The sequence below is a fragment of the Uloborus diversus genome, unplaced genomic scaffold, assembly GCF_026930045.1.
Source record: "Uloborus diversus isolate 005 unplaced genomic scaffold, Udiv.v.3.1 scaffold_13, whole genome shotgun sequence".
In the NCBI taxonomy this organism is placed as follows: Eukaryota; Metazoa; Arthropoda; class Arachnida; order Araneae; family Uloboridae; genus Uloborus; species Uloborus diversus.
Genome location: NW_026557987.1, coordinates 3,769,894 through 3,791,252, shown reverse-complemented (window position 1 = coordinate 3,791,252; position 21,359 = coordinate 3,769,894). Strand labels below are relative to the sequence as shown.

Below are 21,359 nucleotides of genomic sequence, written 5' to 3'. Positions count from 1 at the left end.
TCACATAAGAGTCAATCCATACAGGTTCCATACAGTATAAACTACTCATTCATGTCCAAATATTTTTAAGTTATCAAACTAAAATAATTATTTTTAAAATTACAATATGTTTTTTCAGTATAATGTATTATATAGGGCACAATATACGTAATTTAAGAAGGTTCCATGAAGTTTTCACACTTTTAATTTCTGTTTTAGTTTGTGAATTGACTAGCGAAATTGCTTAATTTCAAAGACCTGTATCTTTTTCGCAAACCAAATACAAAAAACAATATGTATAACATGTATAGTACTTGAACGGAATATTCAATTAGCCAGGAAATTTTATTTTTAATTCAATCCCCTTTTGGTTTATAGGGGTCTAAAAATGTCATTTTTCCGATTTTTGAGGGGCTGTAATCTATAAAGGGTACACAAACACACAGCAACAGTTACATATTCTTTTTTAGCATGGTTCCAGTGATTAGTTTTTGCCGTATTTCATTTTGTGTTTACGTCCCCTACGTGAGTTATCCCCCTTTGAAATGAGTAAAATTTTTACATTTGGCCTTGAACTTTAACCTGTTGCCATTATTTTAATTATTAACTTACAGCTACGTAACTCAGCATGTAAGACTATCAACTTATGCACTTTAACATCAAAGCGTTAAATTAACTGTCATAAATGCAATTCAAATAGATTTTGGTCAAAATGCAAACGTCTAAAAGTCCCATTCTTGACTACGAAAATCACTTCCGATGACCTCTAAAAAAATCAAAGATCCAGTTCAGAGAAAAAATAAAAGTGGTTTTAAACATCTTTCATATGCAGCTTTTAGGGATATGAATTTCAGAAAAATTAAAAATGGTCGAGCGCAACCATCCATCGAACCAGTATGGATTGACCCATAAAACAGAAAGAAAATGCTATTTTTCTGAATTTTATTTTACGTTTGGAAATCAAAAACCAATTTTGAGTTTCTTCAAGCAAATAATAGAAACACAGCTCTATATTCTTGAAAAATTTTGAAGTTGTCTGAATTTTCCCCCATTTGAATTTTTGTGTGTACGTGAAGGGGAAAATCATCATTTTACAAAATGTCACTAAGTTTAAAACTGATTTTGAAGACAAATAAGTTAAAATACAACTTCAAAAGTAAGGTATTTTTTTTATGATACTTAGTACATTATTGGGTATTAATTTCATCAAAGCTAATGCATTGAGATTAAAAAATAAAATGCTTAATTATGAGAAAACTGAAATATTTTCAGTTTTTGAAACTGGGTTAAAAGTTAACTATAATAACTTTGAAAATTTTACTGATATCAGATAGATTACCCTGCTCCATAGATTGCAAAAACATATAACTTTTATGTTTTCATTAAATAGTTAATAAGATACAAGCCTTCAAAAGTGCAACATTTAGCATTTATGAGAATGCTGTTCAATTTGACCAATTTTCAATCGCATGTAACTATTTAAATAAAAATTTTTAAGCAAAAATATTTTAGATATTTTTATATAGGCATAAAAGGAACCTGTATACCAAATTTCATAAAAATCTGTTACCATGCGGCCACCACTTTTTTGCGAATTTTGCTCATTTCGCATGAAATGACCCATGAGTAAATTACCAAGTTATCATAATGTGGAACCGTAACATGGGCAAGGCAATTGGCGAGAAATGCACCTTGTAAATATACAGGCGAACCAAAAGACCTTTTGATTTTCTACTAAGGTCAAAGCCATGCAGGGAGCACTAGTAAATAATAAAATAATAATCAAGTTTTAAAATGCTTATAAAATCATCTTTCATTAAAATTAAAAGTAGAAATTCCACAAATGTGAAATTCTAAAACTCTTCTGAATTTTGAATCTCTATTTTGGGGTCTGGTACTACAATTGATACCGAAATCTTAATAATACTCATTTTCAAAAGACATTTATTCGAATTTCATGCAAAATACATGAAGCATATGTCATTTAATTTAATCACTAATTGTAGTTCTATGACAAGGTTACTATGACTTTAGATAACAAAAATGGTATAGATGTTATACCATCTTAATTACAAATAGGCTTAAATACAGTACTGCATGTTGTTCCACTAAACGAACTACCTTGAACGAGAATAAGAGGGACAACTTTAAAACAGGGTAGGGAAAAAACAAAAAATAGTTGTTAGGGTTAACTTTCTTCAATAAACTGATGTATTAAAAAGAGATCCAACAAGGTCCACTTTTAGGGCCGTTGTTGTTCATTATTTTTATTAATTCTATCAGTCAATGGCATTCTGGGAACATTAATATTTTTTCCCGAAAACGTCATAGTTGTGGGGATCGTTGACAGTGAAGAGCAAGTGAAAAACTCCTAAAAGATTTCAATAAAAGTTTTGAGGGAACAGTTAAATGCAGGGTTGGCAAAAACCCGGGTTTTTTTTTTAAAAAAGCCCATGGACCCAGGGTTTTTTAAAATAAAATCCAAAAAAAACCCAACTAAAGCTGGTTTTTTTTTAAAGAAATTGGGTTTTTTTGTCCCATTTAGGCAAAATGTGGGGTACTTGCGGCATATTGTAGTGTAAGTATACAGACAAAGCGCAAAAATTGTCTTGGGGTAAAAAAAAGTTGGAAAATTAGTTAAAACTCAGTGTTTTCTGAAGAAAAGTATAAAAGACGACGAAACCCAAGAATAGTGAAGTTTCAGAGTTTTTAGTTTCCATGATTACCAACAGTTAAGGAAAGTTACTTCTTGAGTGATAAAATCTATTGTTCGTTTTTAATTACTACATTTTTTTTTTTCATTTTTTTATTGTATTTCATTTTGGTATGCAAAACTAGTGTTGAACCTCAATTAGTTTAAATCCCTTTTTACTGAATTCCAGCTTAATCAAGACATTTCTTTGAATTTTATGTTGCCTGTTTTTCTATTTCTGTGTACAGAGTAACAAATATTAAACTGTTTCGTAAGATAATGAAAATACTGTACATCCTTTTCTGTTTTCAGTCCGACCGTTTGAAAACCTGTTAGTTTCTAAAAAATATACCTTGTTTATTCGAGATTTGTGACTTGTTGGTTTGCAGAAAATAATTCACATGAAAGCCTTTTAGCTAGAGTAGTTTCCTCTGTATAGTCTACAAATATTGAGAAAATCAGACGTGACAGGACTTAGTCAAGATAATTTGAGTTATTTATTGACCAGTTAAAGAAAAAATTTAAATATATTTATTTAAAATCTTTGAATTATTTTTTTTAGTGCTGCTAAGAGTTAAGAAATACTATTAAAGTTCAAAATTCATTTTTTATGTCCATTGTCTGTGGTGAAGAACAAATAAAAAAGAAGTTTAAATAGTAAAAGTATTTAAATTAATTAATTTTTTACAAAACTTCTCGGAAAATTTTAAAAAACCCAAAAGTGGGCTAAATAATGGGTTTTTTTAAATGGGTTTTTTCAAAAAAAACCCATTGGGTCCAACCCAATTGGGTCCAATCCGGCCAACCCTGGTTAAATGGGGTATGTCCGCCAATGATGGAAAATGTCGAATCCTTCATCTAGGTATTTTTTATTAAATTAACATAAAAATATCACACATTTATTTCTGCTTTTCAATGAACTCATATTTACAGTTATAATCACATATGAAGCAGTTTAGTAGAGGATCAGTTGGAGTAAAAAAAAAAAAAAAAAACATGGGTTAAATTGAAACTACTAAGTTTTTCATGCTTTAATTTTTTTTTTGGAAAATTGAATTTTGACGTAAATTACACCTTTGTGGGTATTCTCATGAATTCAGTGCATAATGAAATTTTTTGCATGATTTTTCTTTTTAAATGATTTTAGAGTACATTTGGACGATTCTGAAGGTTGCATGCAACCTATGAGGCGCAGTTGGATTATTGTTGGTGTAGAATTTCTTAAGCTTCTAAACTAAATACTGTAAAAGCACTTATTTTTGCAAGCCTGACACCACCGCAAAAACTTAAGCCTCGTCAATTTTTTCTTTTTGCTCTTGACTTTCTGTTCTGTTCATATAAAATTTGTGAAATTTTCAGCGCGCGAAATCCCTGATATTTTTATCTTTGCAGTTCCTCAAAATAAGTGTTTTTACAGTATCTATATTGCAGTTATCTACCTACATCAACTTTACAAATACAAATACAAAAGTGACGACCAGCAACAGGCTCTGGGCCCAGCTAGACTGGTCCTAGTCCATTTACAATCCCCAGTGAAGATCAATGGCCCTCTTAAAACTGTCTACTCCCTTGCTCATGACCACCTCTTCCGGTAAGCTGTTCCAGGGTTCCACTACCCTGCCAAAATAATAATTTTTCCTAACATCCATGTTAGCCTGGGATTTAAATAGCTTAAAACAATGACCCCTTGTCCTGTTTTCAGTGCTAAACTTCAGCCCCGTAACATCTTTCGTTTTAATAAAATTTAAACAACTGAATCATGTCCCCTCGGTCTCTTCTTTGCTCAAGACTGTACATTTTTAGCCTTCTAAGCCTGGAATCATAATCTAAGTGGGAAAGTCCACTTATTAGCCTTGTAGCCCGCCGTTGAACCCTTTCCAATACATTAATGTAATCTGTAAATAAACGGGATGTTTCCATAAGAGGAAACGTCAACAGTCATAAAATCAAATTTCCCACGCCTACAACTCACCAGATTTTATGCCTCAGTTTATGCAGAACAAAGGGAAGGAGCTAAAGTTGAAACACTGAAATTCTGTTTCCTTATACCTCCAACTGACTCTATACTACTTCTCATATTCAAGATTATCTAAGAAATTCCACTCAAGATATGATCTGAACTTACTTCCAAAAAAGGAACATAATGTGTAGTTCCAGTTGATAGCAGCGTAGGTAAGAACAGAACAGCCATGCTCGTCCCTCGATCCCACGGGCACCCCCTTCTCGATTAAAAACTGTGCTACCTAAAAAAGAAGGACAAAAACTCAGACTAGCAATGATTCAAACACAAAAAATATTCAAATATAAAATTTAGTCAAAAGCATTCAGAAATTAGCACTTAAGAGCCCATTTTCAAAGTCGGTACATGACTTATAAATAAAAATACAAATGTGACGACCAGCAACAGGCTCTGGGCCCAGCTAGGCTGGTCCTAGTCAATTAACTAGTCCCCAATGAAGATCAATGGCCCTCTTAAAGCTATCCACTCCCTTGCTCATTACCGCCTCTTCCGGTAAGCTATTCCGAGTGCCCACGACCCTGCTAAAGTAATAGTTTTTCCTGATTTCCAAGTTAGCCTGAGATTTAAATAGCTTAAAACAATGACCCCTTGTCCTGCTTTCCCCACAAAAATTTAATCCATTTACATCTTTCATTTTGATAAATTTAAATAACTGAATCATGTCTCCTCTGACTCTCCTTTGCTCCAGGCTATACATGTTAAGCCTATTGAGTCTGGTATCATAATCTAAATCTGAGAGTCCCCTTACTAATTTAGTAACCCCCCTTTAGTCCCCTTACTATTCATATCATACTATGGTTTGTTAAATGAAAAACTAGAACATTCTTTGTAAAACTAGAAAAAAGAAAGTCCATTAAGGTATGACAGGTGAAAATTGTTTCTACATTTGAATGAACCAATTGCCTGTATGGTGATAGTTTGATAGTTGACATTTTAACCCTAACTCCGGTAGATATCGTTAATGGTTGACCCATTTTTTCATTTCTTCATTCTACTAAAATGAGTCTTATCAATAAAACAGTTAAGTGACCAGATCCAGTTAAGCCTTGTCAAAATAAAGCATTTCCCTGCCCATGTCAAACATTACCGAAAAATATTATCAAACTATCATGACATGGCAGGAGTTTCATTATCAATGACGTCAGGAGCGTTACTCGATCAGTGAATTGGCTATCATATATATGAGGATGTTGAAGAATGTTTTCATTGCAAACGCCATAATCAGGTGTTCATTTTTCTTACTTTTTCAATCAGTACCATTTTCTTGATAGACTGTAAGATTTTTTTGCAAGTCATACATGCATTGTAATTCTAGACAACACAAAACTAACAATTTTGGTCCAGTCAAGACAAAGTTTGCCTTCTTGATGTTGAAGCATATCTCCTCTTGGAAAAAAAAAAAGTTGGAGATTTCAATTTCAGTGACAGGAACCTACTGTTCTTCAATAGCCAACAGAAAAGATGAGCCAAGTTCTTACATTCCAAAAAGATATTTTCTCCAACTCTTCTCAACTTTCCAGACCTTGCTGTGTCCGACCAGTTCTGCTTCTAGCAAAATAACTTTTTATTCTTCGAAAATCAGAAATGATAACGCTTTCGAGAAGTGGAGGAAAGTTATTAATCGGAGAATAGTATTTCTTAAAATAGAAATTTGTGTTATGAACTTCAAGTGGTTCATTCTTTTTACAAAATTTCAGGAAAAACTCATATATAATAGCAGTGTAACAGAAAACTAATGTACATAGATGTCTCTAACAATGTTTGAAGAAAGATAAGTTCTATTTTTTATGAAAATTAGATAAAACTTCTCTCCAGGTCTGTAAATGAAGTTTTACAAGTTTAGAGAGTGAGATGAAGAGAGAAACAAGGTATACATTCAATTGGAAAAATTGATGGCACAATTTTAAGTAGGGAAATGTGAGGCAAAGTAAAATGGTAAAATGTTTTCAATGTCACCTATCAAACATTATTTTAACTAATTAAACACATGAAATTTTTTTTATATGCTTATTAAAAATATTTTTCACCTAACTATAGAACATGTTGTCTAGAGTTAAAATGTATGTGCGACTTGCAAAAAACCTTACAGTGATCAAGAAAATGGCACTCATCACATGAGTCAAAAAATAAATTGCTCTAAAGATAAAGGTGGATAATTATATAAGTTATTTAAAAAATTTGATACCCATATTGTAATATGTGCTTTATTATTTTATACAAACAGAAATTTTTTTAAAGTTTTTGTAATCAACATTTCAAGAGCTAATTGAGATCTCCTGATCCCAGAGCAGTATTGATTCAGTACGCTTATGACAATTTGTCAAGCACATGTGGCAAAGCGAAACAGTTCATTTTATTACCTATTCATTCATTAAATCATTGACATATTGAGTTAACGAATTTATTTGCCTTTCTTCATTTATTAACTCATTCATTTATTCATTAATTTATTTTCTTTTATTCATTTACTCATTTATTAATTTATGAAAAATATTTTTAACAAGCATATAAAAAATACTTCACTTTCCACTGAGTGTCATGTAAAATAAAAATGAACATTTACTAATTTTTTCTGCAGGAATATATTTACTGCAAAATAATGTTTTTCACGAAGACTTGAATCGTTATATACTAAAATCGTTCTTTTTTTAAGTACATCAATTTTCAAAACAAATTTCCAATTTGTTCATTTTGAAAAAGTTGTTTTCTAACCATTTCACTTTGCCCCACATTTCCCTACTTTCACAGCAGCAATCAAAATTAAAAACACATCATACTACAGGGTTCGTACTCAATTTCAGAAATAAAATGAGGGAGTTTTGGTGGAGTTCTGAAGGAGTAAAATGAGATTTTGAAGAAGTTCTTTTGGGTTGTCCTTAAATGATGTCAAGCTTTTTTTCAACATATTTGATCCTCCTCCCCCTTTGTCACATGTCATATTTTTCATAAAAATGTAGTTATAATAACTGTGATGTCACTCTCACTCTTACCCTTGTCACAATTTCATGAACCTGTCTCCCCATTAAAGGTATGACATCACACATGGATGACCCTTTTTAGAATGTCAAAACTGCCATTTACGAAACAATTGTTTTCTTTAACAAAATCACTTAATATAGTACATCTATTTATGTATTTTTAAATATTTAAATAATAATTAGACAAACTGACTTCTGCTGTTGAGAGTGTGGTGGGGGGGAAAGCAATAATAATAAAACTTAGAAAAAAAAAACTTATGAAGTGGCTCAGTCACCTAATAGTATTTTCACCTTCAACCTCTATGACTTCTATAATCAATTTGGAAATCACATCTTTATAAAAAAAATAAATATACGAAATTACTGCATTAAAATCGCCTTTGTGACGATGGGATGAAGTTTAGTTGTTGCAAGATGAAACAAATTACTGTCACAGAGGAAGATTATGCGGTCTTGAACTAAAGAAGGAGTTAATACCAAAATGAAGGAGTTTGAAGGGTCCTTCAAAAAAATTTCCTAAATGAAGGTACGAACCCTGCACTAAAAATATTAAATACAGTTGGCTCTCTGTTTAACGACTTGCAAGGGACCAAAGAAAATCGTCCTTAAGTAGAATGCGTCCTTAAATAGAATGCTTCTAAAACTACAGTGGAGCATCTGGGACCGTGAAAAGTCGTCTTTAAATAGAGAAAGTCGTTAAGTAGAGCGTCGTTAACACTAGAACGACTGACATTTTCTGTATACCTAGAAAGACTGAAGGGGCCAGTGTGGCCCCTACCGATTTTTGGAGTGAATTCTTTTAAAAATTCTTCCTGAGGAAGTCCACATGCCTGATACACCTTCTTTCATGACTAAATAAAAACTTAGTACTTAATTATTTTTAGTTTTTCTCTCTATACTGGGCAAAAGGTTGAATTAGTTTTCCTTTCTAAGAACAATGGCCACCGTTAGGATGGTAAGCAGTCGGTACTGTTTATAGCATTTGGATATCCAATCAGCTGCATAAAGAGGAAGTTACAGGTTAAACTAGAGTGAATGGCATTTTTTTATGCTACAACAATTAGGAGAAAGGAAAAAAATTAATTTTTTAATTGTCAAAATGCTTAGGGGCCACTGTGGCCCCTCCCGTCTTTCTAGGTATAAGGATCAATGTTAACAGTACTATGAGGTGAATGATTAAATGATTAAACAAGCATTCAAATAGTGTCATATAATGAAAAGTCAGAAAATTCCATTAAGTTCCGTTAGGTATTATCCGAGTTATTAAACAACAAACTACGCGAGGGGCCACACAGGCCCCTCCGTCTTTCTAGTGTTAAACACAGAGCCAACTGTATTAGATGAGACTAACTTCGCCTTCAGTCTAAAAAACTTTAATGCACTGTTTTCAAGCTTCTGTTACATAAATAATTAAATAAAAAGCAATTTACCCTAACTTGGAGTTCAGGCAGGTGGTGTGCGGGAGCTTCACGAGCAAGCACATGCAACATGCTCTGTTTTTTCCGTGTACAAGTTCCAACTGTGCTTTATTCTTCCAATCAGCTTGAGGGCTACATTGTACTTAGCTGTCCTTAATGATGCCTGAAAAAATGACAATGACAATGAAAATCTCCTCAAGATCTTTCAGGAGCAGGTTAGAAAAATAAAATGTTCCTTACTTCAACAGCAATATTGATTCCTTTTCCCATGTTGTCTAGCTGGTCCAGCATCAGATATAGTATTCCTTGCCAATCTTTCAGTAAAGTTTCCTTTAAAAAAAATGGACAATATTAAAATCGTCAAGCTTTATATAAAAAAAAAATCATATCATTATTTCTTTCAAAGACATTTCTACACTTTTAACTTTAAAGTTGATATTAACAAATTTTTAACCCATGCTTTTTTCCCTTTTTGACCCAAATTCTACCAAATTTAAACATGAATGCGTGAAAAAATTCTACATTTCCTTTCCAGATTTTTTTTTTCCATCGCACACTCTTCTCCTGTTGGCTAATAATAGGTAAAAGTGAATAAGAGACAAATTCAACAACAAGTCATAGGTTTGGCAAAAAAAAAAAAAAAAGACAAACAGTAGGATTATTAAATATTTTGAAGATTACACGTCTTTTTCTTTAACCCCCTTAACAATCGGATAATTTTCAAGAAAACGGTCATAAAAGTGCCTATTTTTTTATTTAGGAAAATGATATAAAAATAAGTGTCTGAACAACATGTGCATTCAATTTTTCATTTTCAATATTTTTTAGATTGAAATTTTAAAAAAAATTAAAATTTTATGAAAAGTCAACAAGCAACCCAAGCAAGCAGGGAAAATTTAATAAATGTGTCTTTTAAACATTATAAAAGAATTTTATTAATCTTTTGAGTAATATAAGTAAAGATAAGTAAATTTTCTTGTGTGGTAAATTTCAAAGCTTGAGATACAGAGGTCAGCGTCACAATCTGGTAAGTTAGTACCAAATTTCCTTTCTCCATCTCAGCAATTACATTTAAAATCCGCAATTAAAGTTAAAATGTACTAGTGCTGCCATCTAGTGCATAAAGAGAGAAATAAATCGTATTCCGTGCAAAATAAATGAATTGGTTTTAATTGTTTCGTGGCGTTAATATTGCACATCCCAGCACAGCACTATCACGGGAGCGAGACATGGAGGTCGAAACCCCAGCACGGGAGCGAGTGGGAAGGGGTTAATACAACTATTTTTGAAAAGTCTAATCCCAAAGAATTGAAAACCAAATATAATAGATTTAAACTGTCTTTACTTTTTAAAAAATTGAGTTTTAATACTTTTAATTCAGAAATAATTTTGGAAAAATTAAGGGACATTCTGCTAATTTAATATTTTAGAATTTGGTATCAAAATGAGTGGCCTGAGAACTTGTGTGCAAGAATTTTGCTCACAACACCTATTTCTCTAAACCCCTTAGCAGAAGAAATATTTTCAACAAAATTTAAAAATATATATTTCTAAACATATAATTTTATACAAAATAATAATATTTGATGGAACAAATAAAATACTTGATGAAACAAAATTAAAAAAAAAAAAAGTTTTATTTTTCTTCTTGGTGTGAGTATTTGGTACTCACAGAGCAAGTTCTGAATGAAGGGTTAGTGAATTTGCTCAAACCATCAAGTGATACAAAATTTCAAAAGAAATGAGCAAATATAGATTAGAATAACAGCTCCAATCATTTCTCACCTGCAAAATAGTATGCCTCTTGGGAATGGAAGGAATTTCTTTAACATGATTCCATTCCCAACATTCAAATTTCGATGGCTTTGACCGATTCGGGATGACAACGTCGGCAATGCAACTGGCACCTCTTTGCAACAGCATCAAGGCACAACTGAAAAAGTTGAAGTATGTTTCAAAATTTATTATGCCTATGAGCATAAAAATAATAATTAAGCATCAGAAATTGAATTTTCCACACACAGGATGTTCAAAAGGATAAACATTTAGTAATGTAACAAAACAACAATCTAAATAAATATGAAAAAAATTAAATTACCTTTCATGACCATTTCTCACTGCTAGCCCAAGAGCTGTGTTCCCGTCTTTGTCTTTAGCTTCCATATTTTTAACATTCTGTAATACATAATACCATGTTAACTCTCTCTCTCTTTTATAAAAGAAAATAAATTCTGCTTAAAAGTATTCTATATTTCTGCAGTTTCAATGGCCTCGACTTTTGTATAAAATTTGAAATTTCAATTTAATTTTATGTGTTTCTTTGATGTATTATGGCATTCCTTAATTTTATTGCAAGTGTGTGTAACAATCTTTTATCATTTCTTTATTTTTTACGAAGTCTCATACCATTTTCGCACAAATATAGAAAACAAAGCGTATGGTTATTGAGTGAAAATACATTTATTATTTTCGATTTAATAAAGAAATTCTTTTCCCCATTACCTTGGCCAATTGTGAAAAAATTCCAAATTATCGTCCTTAAAACTGTTATTTAAATTAATCATTACAACAAAGGAAGAAATAGCTTAAAAAATTTTTAACATCCTATTTTGAATTACGCAATGACTGAACAAAACTTTTCATAAAAAGGAATTTTTTTTAAATATAGGGCACAAGATTTTGCATTTTAAGCGATAAAACTAAACCAACCTTTTTGATTAATAAAATTAACTAAAAGAGTACTATTTTTCATTATTACCATAGTATCTTTGCTTAAAAAAAGTCAATTCATTGTAATTAACATTATATTTTTCCCGTTTACATTGAATAAGCATTTTTGGTACATATCAAAATTAAATCTCCCAGAAACAAGACTACGAGGGGAGGAAGAGAATGGGGAGTAGTTAACCAATCAGGTGCACTTTTGCATTCAACGGTATGCTTTATGCAGCCATGGATAAAATTTAAAGCTGTCTGCAAACTCAAATGAGTTCTTAAAAATTTGCTTTCCACCGTGACTGATGTTACATTTAAACTACAAAAGTGAGTAGAGTACTTTTAAGCAACTAGAATGTTTTCCCAATTAGTTTTACTCTTTTTTTAATATTATTAACTGGGGGGCAACTCAAAATTGACGATCAAAATTTGTTGCTCATGAAAAAAAAAGTAATGTTACAAAAATTTGTTTAAAAAAATATCAAAATTTTCTGCAAACTGTGAACGGCGTTTGCGTGTTGGTCTATATTATATGGGTCTGGCTGTATGTATTCTCGTTAGAGATATCAGACAATTTCCACTTAAGCAGTTGAAAATAACTGTTGAAAATAGATTCATGATTAACTTGTCAAAAAATTTTCTTTCCAACGAACCTTAACAATGTGCGTCACAGATATTGTGGCCCCTCTGTAAGCTGCAGAATGTAGCAATGTTTGTCCAAATTGATCAGGCACTTCTATTAGACCTTGAGGCATTGCATCAGTTAGCAGCACAACCAGTTCCATCGGATCGATCTGCGATGTTTCAAAAGGACTGTAAGCGGAAAAAGAAGACACCCATTAAGAACACTTAATTTCATCACTCCGAAATACTGACATAGCGATACATTTCTATGAGCCACAACTTAGTAACCCGGTTAATTTAATAAGATCTTCTCTTCACACAGAGGCAGATTTACGGGGCTGCCATGCGGTGAGCCACTCAATATTTTTGGTTGGATTTTGAAAAAAATGAAATTGAATATATTTTCTCAGGAAACCTAATTTGGAAAATAGCTTACATTTTTTTTATAGCTAAGACGTAAGTTAATTCACTTAAATGAAAACACAAAAACATCGCCAGGATGAGAGAAACATTGTGCTACATATTAAGTATAAGAGTATTTTTATCCACTTAGAAAAACAGAGATAATAAATAATTACATACAGTAGAGCTGCGTTTATCCAAGCCTCGACTAACAGAGTTTTGGATTAACAGAGGTACATTAATTCTTGGAAACAAATTGTAAGGACAGGATTTATTCCAGACTTCTGCGTTTATCCAAGCCTCGACTAACAGAGTTTTGGATTAACAGAGGTACATTAATTCTTGGGAACAAATTGTAAGGACAGGATTTATTCCAGACTTCTTCAAGAAAAATCATTCACCCCCTCCTTAAAAAATTTCTAGATCCACTCTTGATCTGAGGACCGCTCCTTTTCTCAAGCCACTGCGTAAAATTCCATATTTGTAAACATGTATGTCATTTTTTCCCCTTCCCTAATATCTCTACATAGTATAAAATGAAGTCCCCAAAAAGCGTCTGTGTGTTTGAACTCGCAAAACTCGAGAGTTACCCGGCCAACTGCGCTGAAATTTTCAGTTTGTTCCTTTAAGTTCTGAAAAGGTTTACAGACCAGTTCGAATAAAATTCGATGAATGGTTCTTTTTATTCTAATTTACCTCCAATTTTCACATAAATTCTTAAATATGGAGGTGAAAAATTACTTGCACATATTAATATTACATATCGTTAGATAGGGTAGAATTTTCCGCGTTCTACGCAATTTGTTTCAATGCTATAACTTTATTACAGTGGGAGCTATTTGCGTTTTTAGGCTTAGCTGAAATTTAGGTACTACTTTCTTCATTAAATAAATTAATAAAAAGTGAAGGAATTGTCCCACAGCTTTCTTTTTGATGCCATTGGAAAAAGCGACCTTTTTTACTCCAGATCTAACTCGACCTATGGTCGTAAAAATAAGCTTTTATCTCGAAAGGAAAAAAAGTTTCAAGCCTTTTTAAATCAAGTTTCAGAAATCTCGATTCCATTCAAATTGTGAACCACTTTCTTTCGCAATTTAATTCCTTAAACTTATTTTATTTTGTGTTTCCATGGTTACGTATTTTAAATCCATCTTTCTGGATTTAATTTCTTAAAAAGTATTTTAATATTTGTCGTCATTGTTTAGAAAGGAAATCATGATGTTTTTTGTTTTGTTTTTTAATTTATTTTTTACGCCTGATTGTTGAATATATGTCACTTGACACAATTTTTATTTTCAAGGTGGACCGGGCACAGCTAGTAAATAATAAATGTATCTCCCCCACTATCCTTGATGACGTTTTCATTCTCTATACCAATTAACCTGCGTTTTCGTCTTAATTCTGACTGAGTTTGCGTAATCCAAGTTTTTGATTACTTGAGGTACTTTCGGTGCACATTACCTCTGATAATCAAGGCACTACTATACATCAAATAAACATTCTATAAATTATTTGTTATTCAGAGCTGTATAATAATCACCCTTTTCTGTCTATACATTTTGAAAAAAATAAAATGAATGAATTAATGCAGTCTATTTCTGGAGTTCGTTAAAAATATTTTATAAATATTTATTGAAAATAAAATTTATTAGAACAAATTTTTGATCCCACATTATATGAACAAGAAAATAGCTCACAAAAGATTATTTTCAAAAAACTGGCAAAACTTAAGATAGGCGAAATTTCGAGAACAACGTTGGCAAAGTCTACCTTACTTGGCATGATTACAAAAAGAAGAAATGAAAAGGTTGACAAATTATTAAACAATTAAAGAGTTTGATAGTTTCTCAAATTTCTTTTTTTTTTAAAGGACTGAAATTTAGACAAAAGTTTAAATGAAACTTACACAAAAGAGCATTGTACTCAGTGATGTGGATCGGGTAAATACCCAGTGGGTAGGTAAATATTTTTTGGGTATTTACCCGGGTATTTACCCAAGGCCTGGGTAAATACCCAGGCCTTGGCCTGGTTATTACAAAAAATTTGCATTTTTTGTAAAATACCCAAAAACTGGGTATTTTTCAAAAAATGCAAAAAGTGAATGGGAATTTGTTTTTTAAATCTAAATATGAAATAATTAGTAAAATTGATACATACATATGTATTACACAGTTTATAATATTTTTTATTGAAAGACTTGATGAAATTATGAAGAAAAAGGATTGATTAAGTATTTTTATGCTAACATTTATGTTGTACTGTATTTATTTTTTTATTAAATTGTTTTGTTCTTTAAATTAGACATTGTAAAACAGCTGAAAGGTCTGTATTTTTTCTCCCACTCAATACATATGCTTGAAATACAATAAGTCAAAATATCAAAATGAAATAAGCGAACTAAGGACTGATACGTTATCACGGGATAGACCAGCCACTTCGTTCGCAAGGTCCATTCTTCAGAACATCTTTATTTTGTTCCTTTCTACTTTTGAATTTTAAATGTGTCTGTATATTTTGTGTGTGCGTGCGTGTCTATTATATATATATATATCCGTGGATGGCTAATTATCGAAACTTGTTTTCCTAATTAGTCGAGGCGCAATCCCCTGCTATTAGTTTTAGGTTTGAGCTCTTGTTTATTGTTTATAGTTTAGCATGTGGTGCATTTGCCCAATGTTACTCTATATTGCATGTACTGGAGCTTAAATATTCTCTTTTAGTTCATAGTTAAAAAAATTTTGGTCTTTTGACCATATTTAATGAATCCTCCACGGCTGATGAGCTCTGGATTCACACTTTATCATTTCCTATTTAATAGCTATTTGCAATTTTGCTTTTTATCATTTTTATATAAGTTGTTTAATATTTGGAATTTGGTTTGCTTATTTTATAAATATATATATACATATATATGAGATGCAGAATACGCCTGTACACTTGAACTAGGTTTGGAGGAAATTTCTGCAAAAGATATACGTAAATAAATAGTAATAATAAATTTGAGCGACATTTTGTTGCATTTTGATGTCGTGCAGGGATATATTACTAGGTTATAAAAGACTAGGACCTTAAAAAATTGATGCTTGCTTTTTTTTTTTTTTTTTTTTTGTAACCAGTTAAGGTTTTTACTTTTTGTAGGATGACTTTTTATATCTGAAATTTGGCTATCTACATTGATTAGGCATATCCAGCGCATTTAATGTGAATATCATTGCTAAGTTGTTTCACTCAATACTTCTTTAAATATGTGATCAAAAAGAATTTTTGGGCAAAAATTTATTGTTTTGTATAAGGTTGGTTATATACATACATAGTGAAATACATACATAAAAGTATTTTAGTTGAATATAAATTTTTGAAATAAATACCCGGGTAAATACCCACTTTGGATATATACCCTGGGTATTTACCCCTGAAAATAAATACCCGGGTATTTTACATCACTAATTGTACTAGAAAAAAGATTATACACATATCTACATACTTTCCTATTTTCGTAAAAGCATAACGAATAGGCATCCTCCCACGACAATCTGTCGCATCGGCTCTGGCACCGAAGCCCAGCAGACATTCCTCGATGGCATAGGAAGAATCGCTGTCGCTGGAAGAAGCATTCACCGACAAGTGAAGTGGCGTCCTCTGGTGGTTATTCACAGCATCAACATTGGCCCCCGCTGTGAGAAGAGTTTTTGCAGTCTCCAGCACATCTGCAACACAAATTAAAATCAGCAACATTCACCGAAGGAGTGTTCCAAATTATAAATATTGTATAAAATAATCAGAAAAGGCAGCACTGGAACAGAGTTCTGGTCCCAGTGCACCACTCTACACGGGATGCATATCTTCATCTACAAATATTTATTTTCTCAAAAATAATAAACAATTAATTATAAATTAAAATGCATTTAATGCATTACCTCGGCTTTCTTAAATTTGGTTTTGTTAGATCCAAATAAATTGTCGTTCAAATATTTTAATTCTCACATGATTATGGCTTCGAACACCGGGTTGAAATTTTGTTAAAAACATTGATAAAAACGTGTGGTAGATGGAAATTGAACATTAAAGTTGCAGTTCTTTTTAAGAGTAGACACATTTGGTTACTAAAAACAATTTCTTAGTTTAAGAAACTGAAAAGAGAATGAAGTTTAGCAGCAGGGTTTCAGTTATTTCATTATTTGCAAGAGCAATAAATATCTCAAATCTGCAACAACCCATGGGGGGACAAGGCCTACTGTGCCCATCTTAGTTTACCACCAGATCCAGGGCTCTGATTTTGAGTTTTTTAAGAATTAAGAGAGATTTTTTTGAAAATCTTATTATTCAATTTAACAGACATGACAAAATCACAAGAAAGGCAACTAATATTTTTCGAGTGAGATTTTCTTTTGAAAGTGCGCGATTCTGCAGGGTTCATACTCAATTTGGATAAAAAAATTCCATGATTTTTCCAAGACTTTTTCATGACTTCATAAAAATTTTCATGAACTTGTTACACGAAGAGAATAGTACCATTTAATGTCATTTAATGTCAGAAATGGGCATTAGAAAAACTTTTACATGATTGCCATTACCCCATTGGAGCACTTACTTGTGACTGAAAAAATATCAGTGCATACTGCTGAAAGTAATAAATCATTCTTATTTGTCTTCATTACATAAATTCAAGTAAAATAAAAATATTTTGAATGCAATACACTGATGTTTAAATGTCTAATAAATATTTAATAAATAGGGCAGAATAGTAATGAATGGGATAAAAATTGAATAAGTTTAAAATAATAAATTTACTTCATAAAAACATTGCCCTGTGAGGTCAATAGTGTAACTGGTCAATCACTCATGTAACTGGACAGCATATTCGTTCATTAAAGTAAAGCCACTTTTTACAGTAAATTCATTTTTCCAAACCAGATATTTCAGCTAGCTAAAAGGATCAGTTTCGCGAGCTATATGTTGGGCACTACTGTTTTAGAGTAGTAGAATTCCCCTATTTCTATGTTCTAGTGCTCAATAAAGTCTTTATTTTAAAACCTTCAACATATTAAAATAGACTCTGATGAATTTAATAAGGAACTTTTTAGAAGTAGTCGAAACGAACTCGGATGCAATTGAGTTACACTTTTTGAGGGGGCGTGGCAAAATCAAGTAAGTGCGAGTCCACTACTACAGAATATAAAATATAAGAAGTACTGAAAATAATGGTGGGTTCAAAATTAGTAATGGCTCAGTAGTAAAATCACATCACAAAAAAAGTTGATCGGCTGTTACAGAAGCGGATGAAATTGGATTCCAAAACTCTAATTTGTTTTTGAGATCGTTCAATTTATATGCAATATTACTAAATCACTCAAAATTTCTAGCGCTCATTTAGAAATTGTTGCTTTTTTACTGCCAAGACATTTTTCCATGACTTGAAATAAATTTCCATGACTTTTATGAAAATATTAATTTTCCATGACTTTTCCAGGTCTGAAATATTTTAATTTTTTTTTCTATGACTTTCCAGGATTTCCATGACCCGTACGAACCCTGGATTCTGGCAACCTCATCCTCTATTGGGAACCTTGACTGAGGACAAAGATTGAATTCATCTCTCCCACATTAGCAGCAACATAATTCCTGAACAAAGTGCTTAAATATCTTGTAAGTAGTAGGGACAGAATTATGAGACTCATCTCATTTTTCTTTGTTTTTATTTTAAAAATAACGTTGGGATTCAGACACATTTTTAAAAACAGAGCAAATTTGACTTACTTGTAGCTCTGGCTTGAACAACATAATGTAATGCAGTATTCTTGGTTTTGGAATCAACTTCATTTACTTCAGCTTTATTATGTACAAGTAGTTGAACAATTTTACCAAGTGTAGGCTTCCTAAACAAAAAATTAAGACAGCAAATTAAAAACAAACCTTCTTATGGCTTAAAGTATGAAAACTAGATCTGAAAATCTGGCTTCATTGATATATCGTCGCCTCAGAGCATCAGTAGGATACCTTACCATTATTCCTGGGATTAGATGTCTTACTGTTGCTCTGAGGCGACGATATATCATGACATCTGATATTTTTTATATTTATTTTAGGAATTACGCTATTTTCAAAGTAGAAGTTATACTTATCAATCTTATTAATTTTAATCGTTAATTACTAAAAATAACAATAATAATATACTGTAATTTATTTAAAGTATGATTTGTTAAATCATTTAATTCAGTGAAACACTATTTTGTTGCCTCAGAGCAACACTAAGACATCTAATCCCAGGAATAACACTAAGATATCCTGCTGTTGCTCTGAGGCGACGATTTATGACTTGGTAGTTTTACGTTTACAAAATTATTAGCACATGAATAAATAATCAGTTTAAAGGAGCACATGCATTTAATTATAATAATAATAAAAAACATTACCTCAAAATTAGTATATTATATTTTATTTTTAAAACACTAAATTATCGCATTTGACAAATGATTGCAAATATCATTCATACATAACCACTACTTAAAATAGCTAATTTTTAAGTCTATGATTGCAATAACTGCATCCAAAAATCAGGGTTCATACTCTATTTGGATGAAAAAAATCCATGACTTTTCCAAGACTTTTTCATGACTTCAATGAAAATTTTCATGACCTTGTTACACAATAATAATAGCGCTATTTATCCTCAAACTTGCTAATTTTTTTGGTAATGAGCATTAGCAAAACGTCTACATGAATGCCACAGACTCATTGAAGCACTTACTTCTTGTAATGGAAAAAATATAAGTGCACACCTAAAAAACTAAACTATTCTTATTTGTCTTCATCATATAAATTTAAATAAAGTAAAAATGCAGTGAAACGAATATGATGATGCTTAAATGTCTAATATTTTTTAAAAAACAGGCAGAATGATATTGAATGGGACAAAGGTTGAATGAGTCATCACTAAGTTTCAATAAATTTGCTTCAAAAGTTGCCTTTTAGAGTCAACAGTGCCTTTAATCATCCACGTAACTTGACAGTATTTGGTTCTTTAAAGTAAAGCCACATAGTTTAGTTTTTATGTTTCTAAACCAGATCTTTTTTGTAAAAACCATTCAGTAACAAATCAATCTTCTGACTCAAAAGTATACTTGTTTTGTTTACAAATTTACAAAATGCATATAAATTAATAGGTTCAGAAATTGCAGAACACGTTTGATTCCTGACATTGAACGTAGCAGTGGTTCGCATAGATAAGTTCTGTAGGCTGTATGTTGGGCACTACTGTTTTAAAGTATTAGATTTCCCTTTTTTCTGTATTCTATCGCCTGACTAAAGATATTTATTTTCTAAAACATTCCACAACTTAAGACAAACTCTGATAAATTTAATAATAAAGTCCTTATGAGTGATGGAATCGAACTCGGATGCAATTGAATTGCCTTTTTGAGTGGGCATGGCAAAACTAAGAATGTGAAATTTTGCTACTACAGAATATGAAACATAACAAATGTTGAAAATAACAGAAAACTCAAAATAAGTGATGTCCAAGCAGTAAAATCTCATCGCAAAAAAAGGCAAGCATCTGCGACAAAAATGAATGCAATGAGATTTCAAAATTCAGATTAGATTTTTGAATCACTCAATTTTCCACTTTTAATAGCTTTTATGTGCTATATTGTTAAATCACTCAAGATTTCTAATGCTCTTTTAGCTACTGTTTCTTTCTCTTTGTCCTGGACATTTTTCCATGACTTGAAATAAATTTCCATGACTTTCAATGAAAATTTCAATTTTCCATGACTTTTCCAGGTCTGAAATTTGCTTATTTTTTTTCCATGACTTTCCAGGATTTCCATGACCCGTACGAACCCTGAAAAATAAGCAATTGAGTGGTTTAAGTGCATGTTCATTTTCAAAAAGAATTTAGTTTGTGTAGTTTGAAATTATTGGATATAAAACCAAAATGTCGGATATTTTTGCTATTTTGGAAAATATCATGACATTTTCAAATCCAGAGAAAAAAGACAAATAATGACGACAAACGCTAACTTACTGGGCAGCAATCAGAAGAGGTGAAAGTTTCTCCTTATCATTGGATTTCAAATTTACATTAGCTCCTGCTTTCACCTAAGAACAAAGTTATTATTTTATCAACTTAGTTCACAACTGACAAAGGTCAACAAGTCCAATAAAAAAGAGCATAGAGTCAATTGAAAATCAGATACAAAATAGATGACACCGTTGCAATTTAATAATTCATTCCACTTTGGGCAGGTTTTTGCCAGCACTCGAATAAATAATAATATTTTACTGGTAAATATACATTTCTGTCCTAACTTTAGCCAAAGTGTCAAAAATAAACATGTTTCAATTACAAATACAAGTTTTGAATCTAAAACAAAGGTTGTTTTTTTTTTTTTTTGAAAATAAATTTAATTACTTGCTTTTAAAGTTGTGTTTCTTATTCGTATTAATTGCAGCCATTAGTATTTTATAAGCTGAGTTTTAAATTACAGAAATTAAAAATTTTAAGCACTTTACAGTATTAATCATTTGCT

The 21,359-nt window shown here is 31.4% G+C and overlaps 1 protein-coding gene across 1 annotated transcript in view; it reads right to left on the bottom strand.

Annotated features, from left to right (window-relative positions):
- Nucleotides 1-21,359, bottom strand: part of LOC129232581 (uncharacterized) — a gene marked incomplete in the record, with an annotated part of 160,668 nt that overhangs the window by 52,729 nt on the left and 86,580 nt on the right. Inside the window, 10 exon segments of the mRNA XM_054866713.1 lie at nt 4,797-4,914; nt 9,100-9,168; nt 9,170-9,250; nt 9,328-9,417; nt 10,873-11,020; nt 11,186-11,262; nt 12,456-12,615; nt 16,313-16,535; nt 18,586-18,704; nt 20,855-20,928. Coding sequence (XP_054722688.1) covers nt 4,797-4,914; nt 9,100-9,168; nt 9,170-9,250; nt 9,328-9,417; nt 10,873-11,020; nt 11,186-11,262; nt 12,456-12,615; nt 16,313-16,535; nt 18,586-18,704; nt 20,855-20,928 — 1,159 coding nt within the window.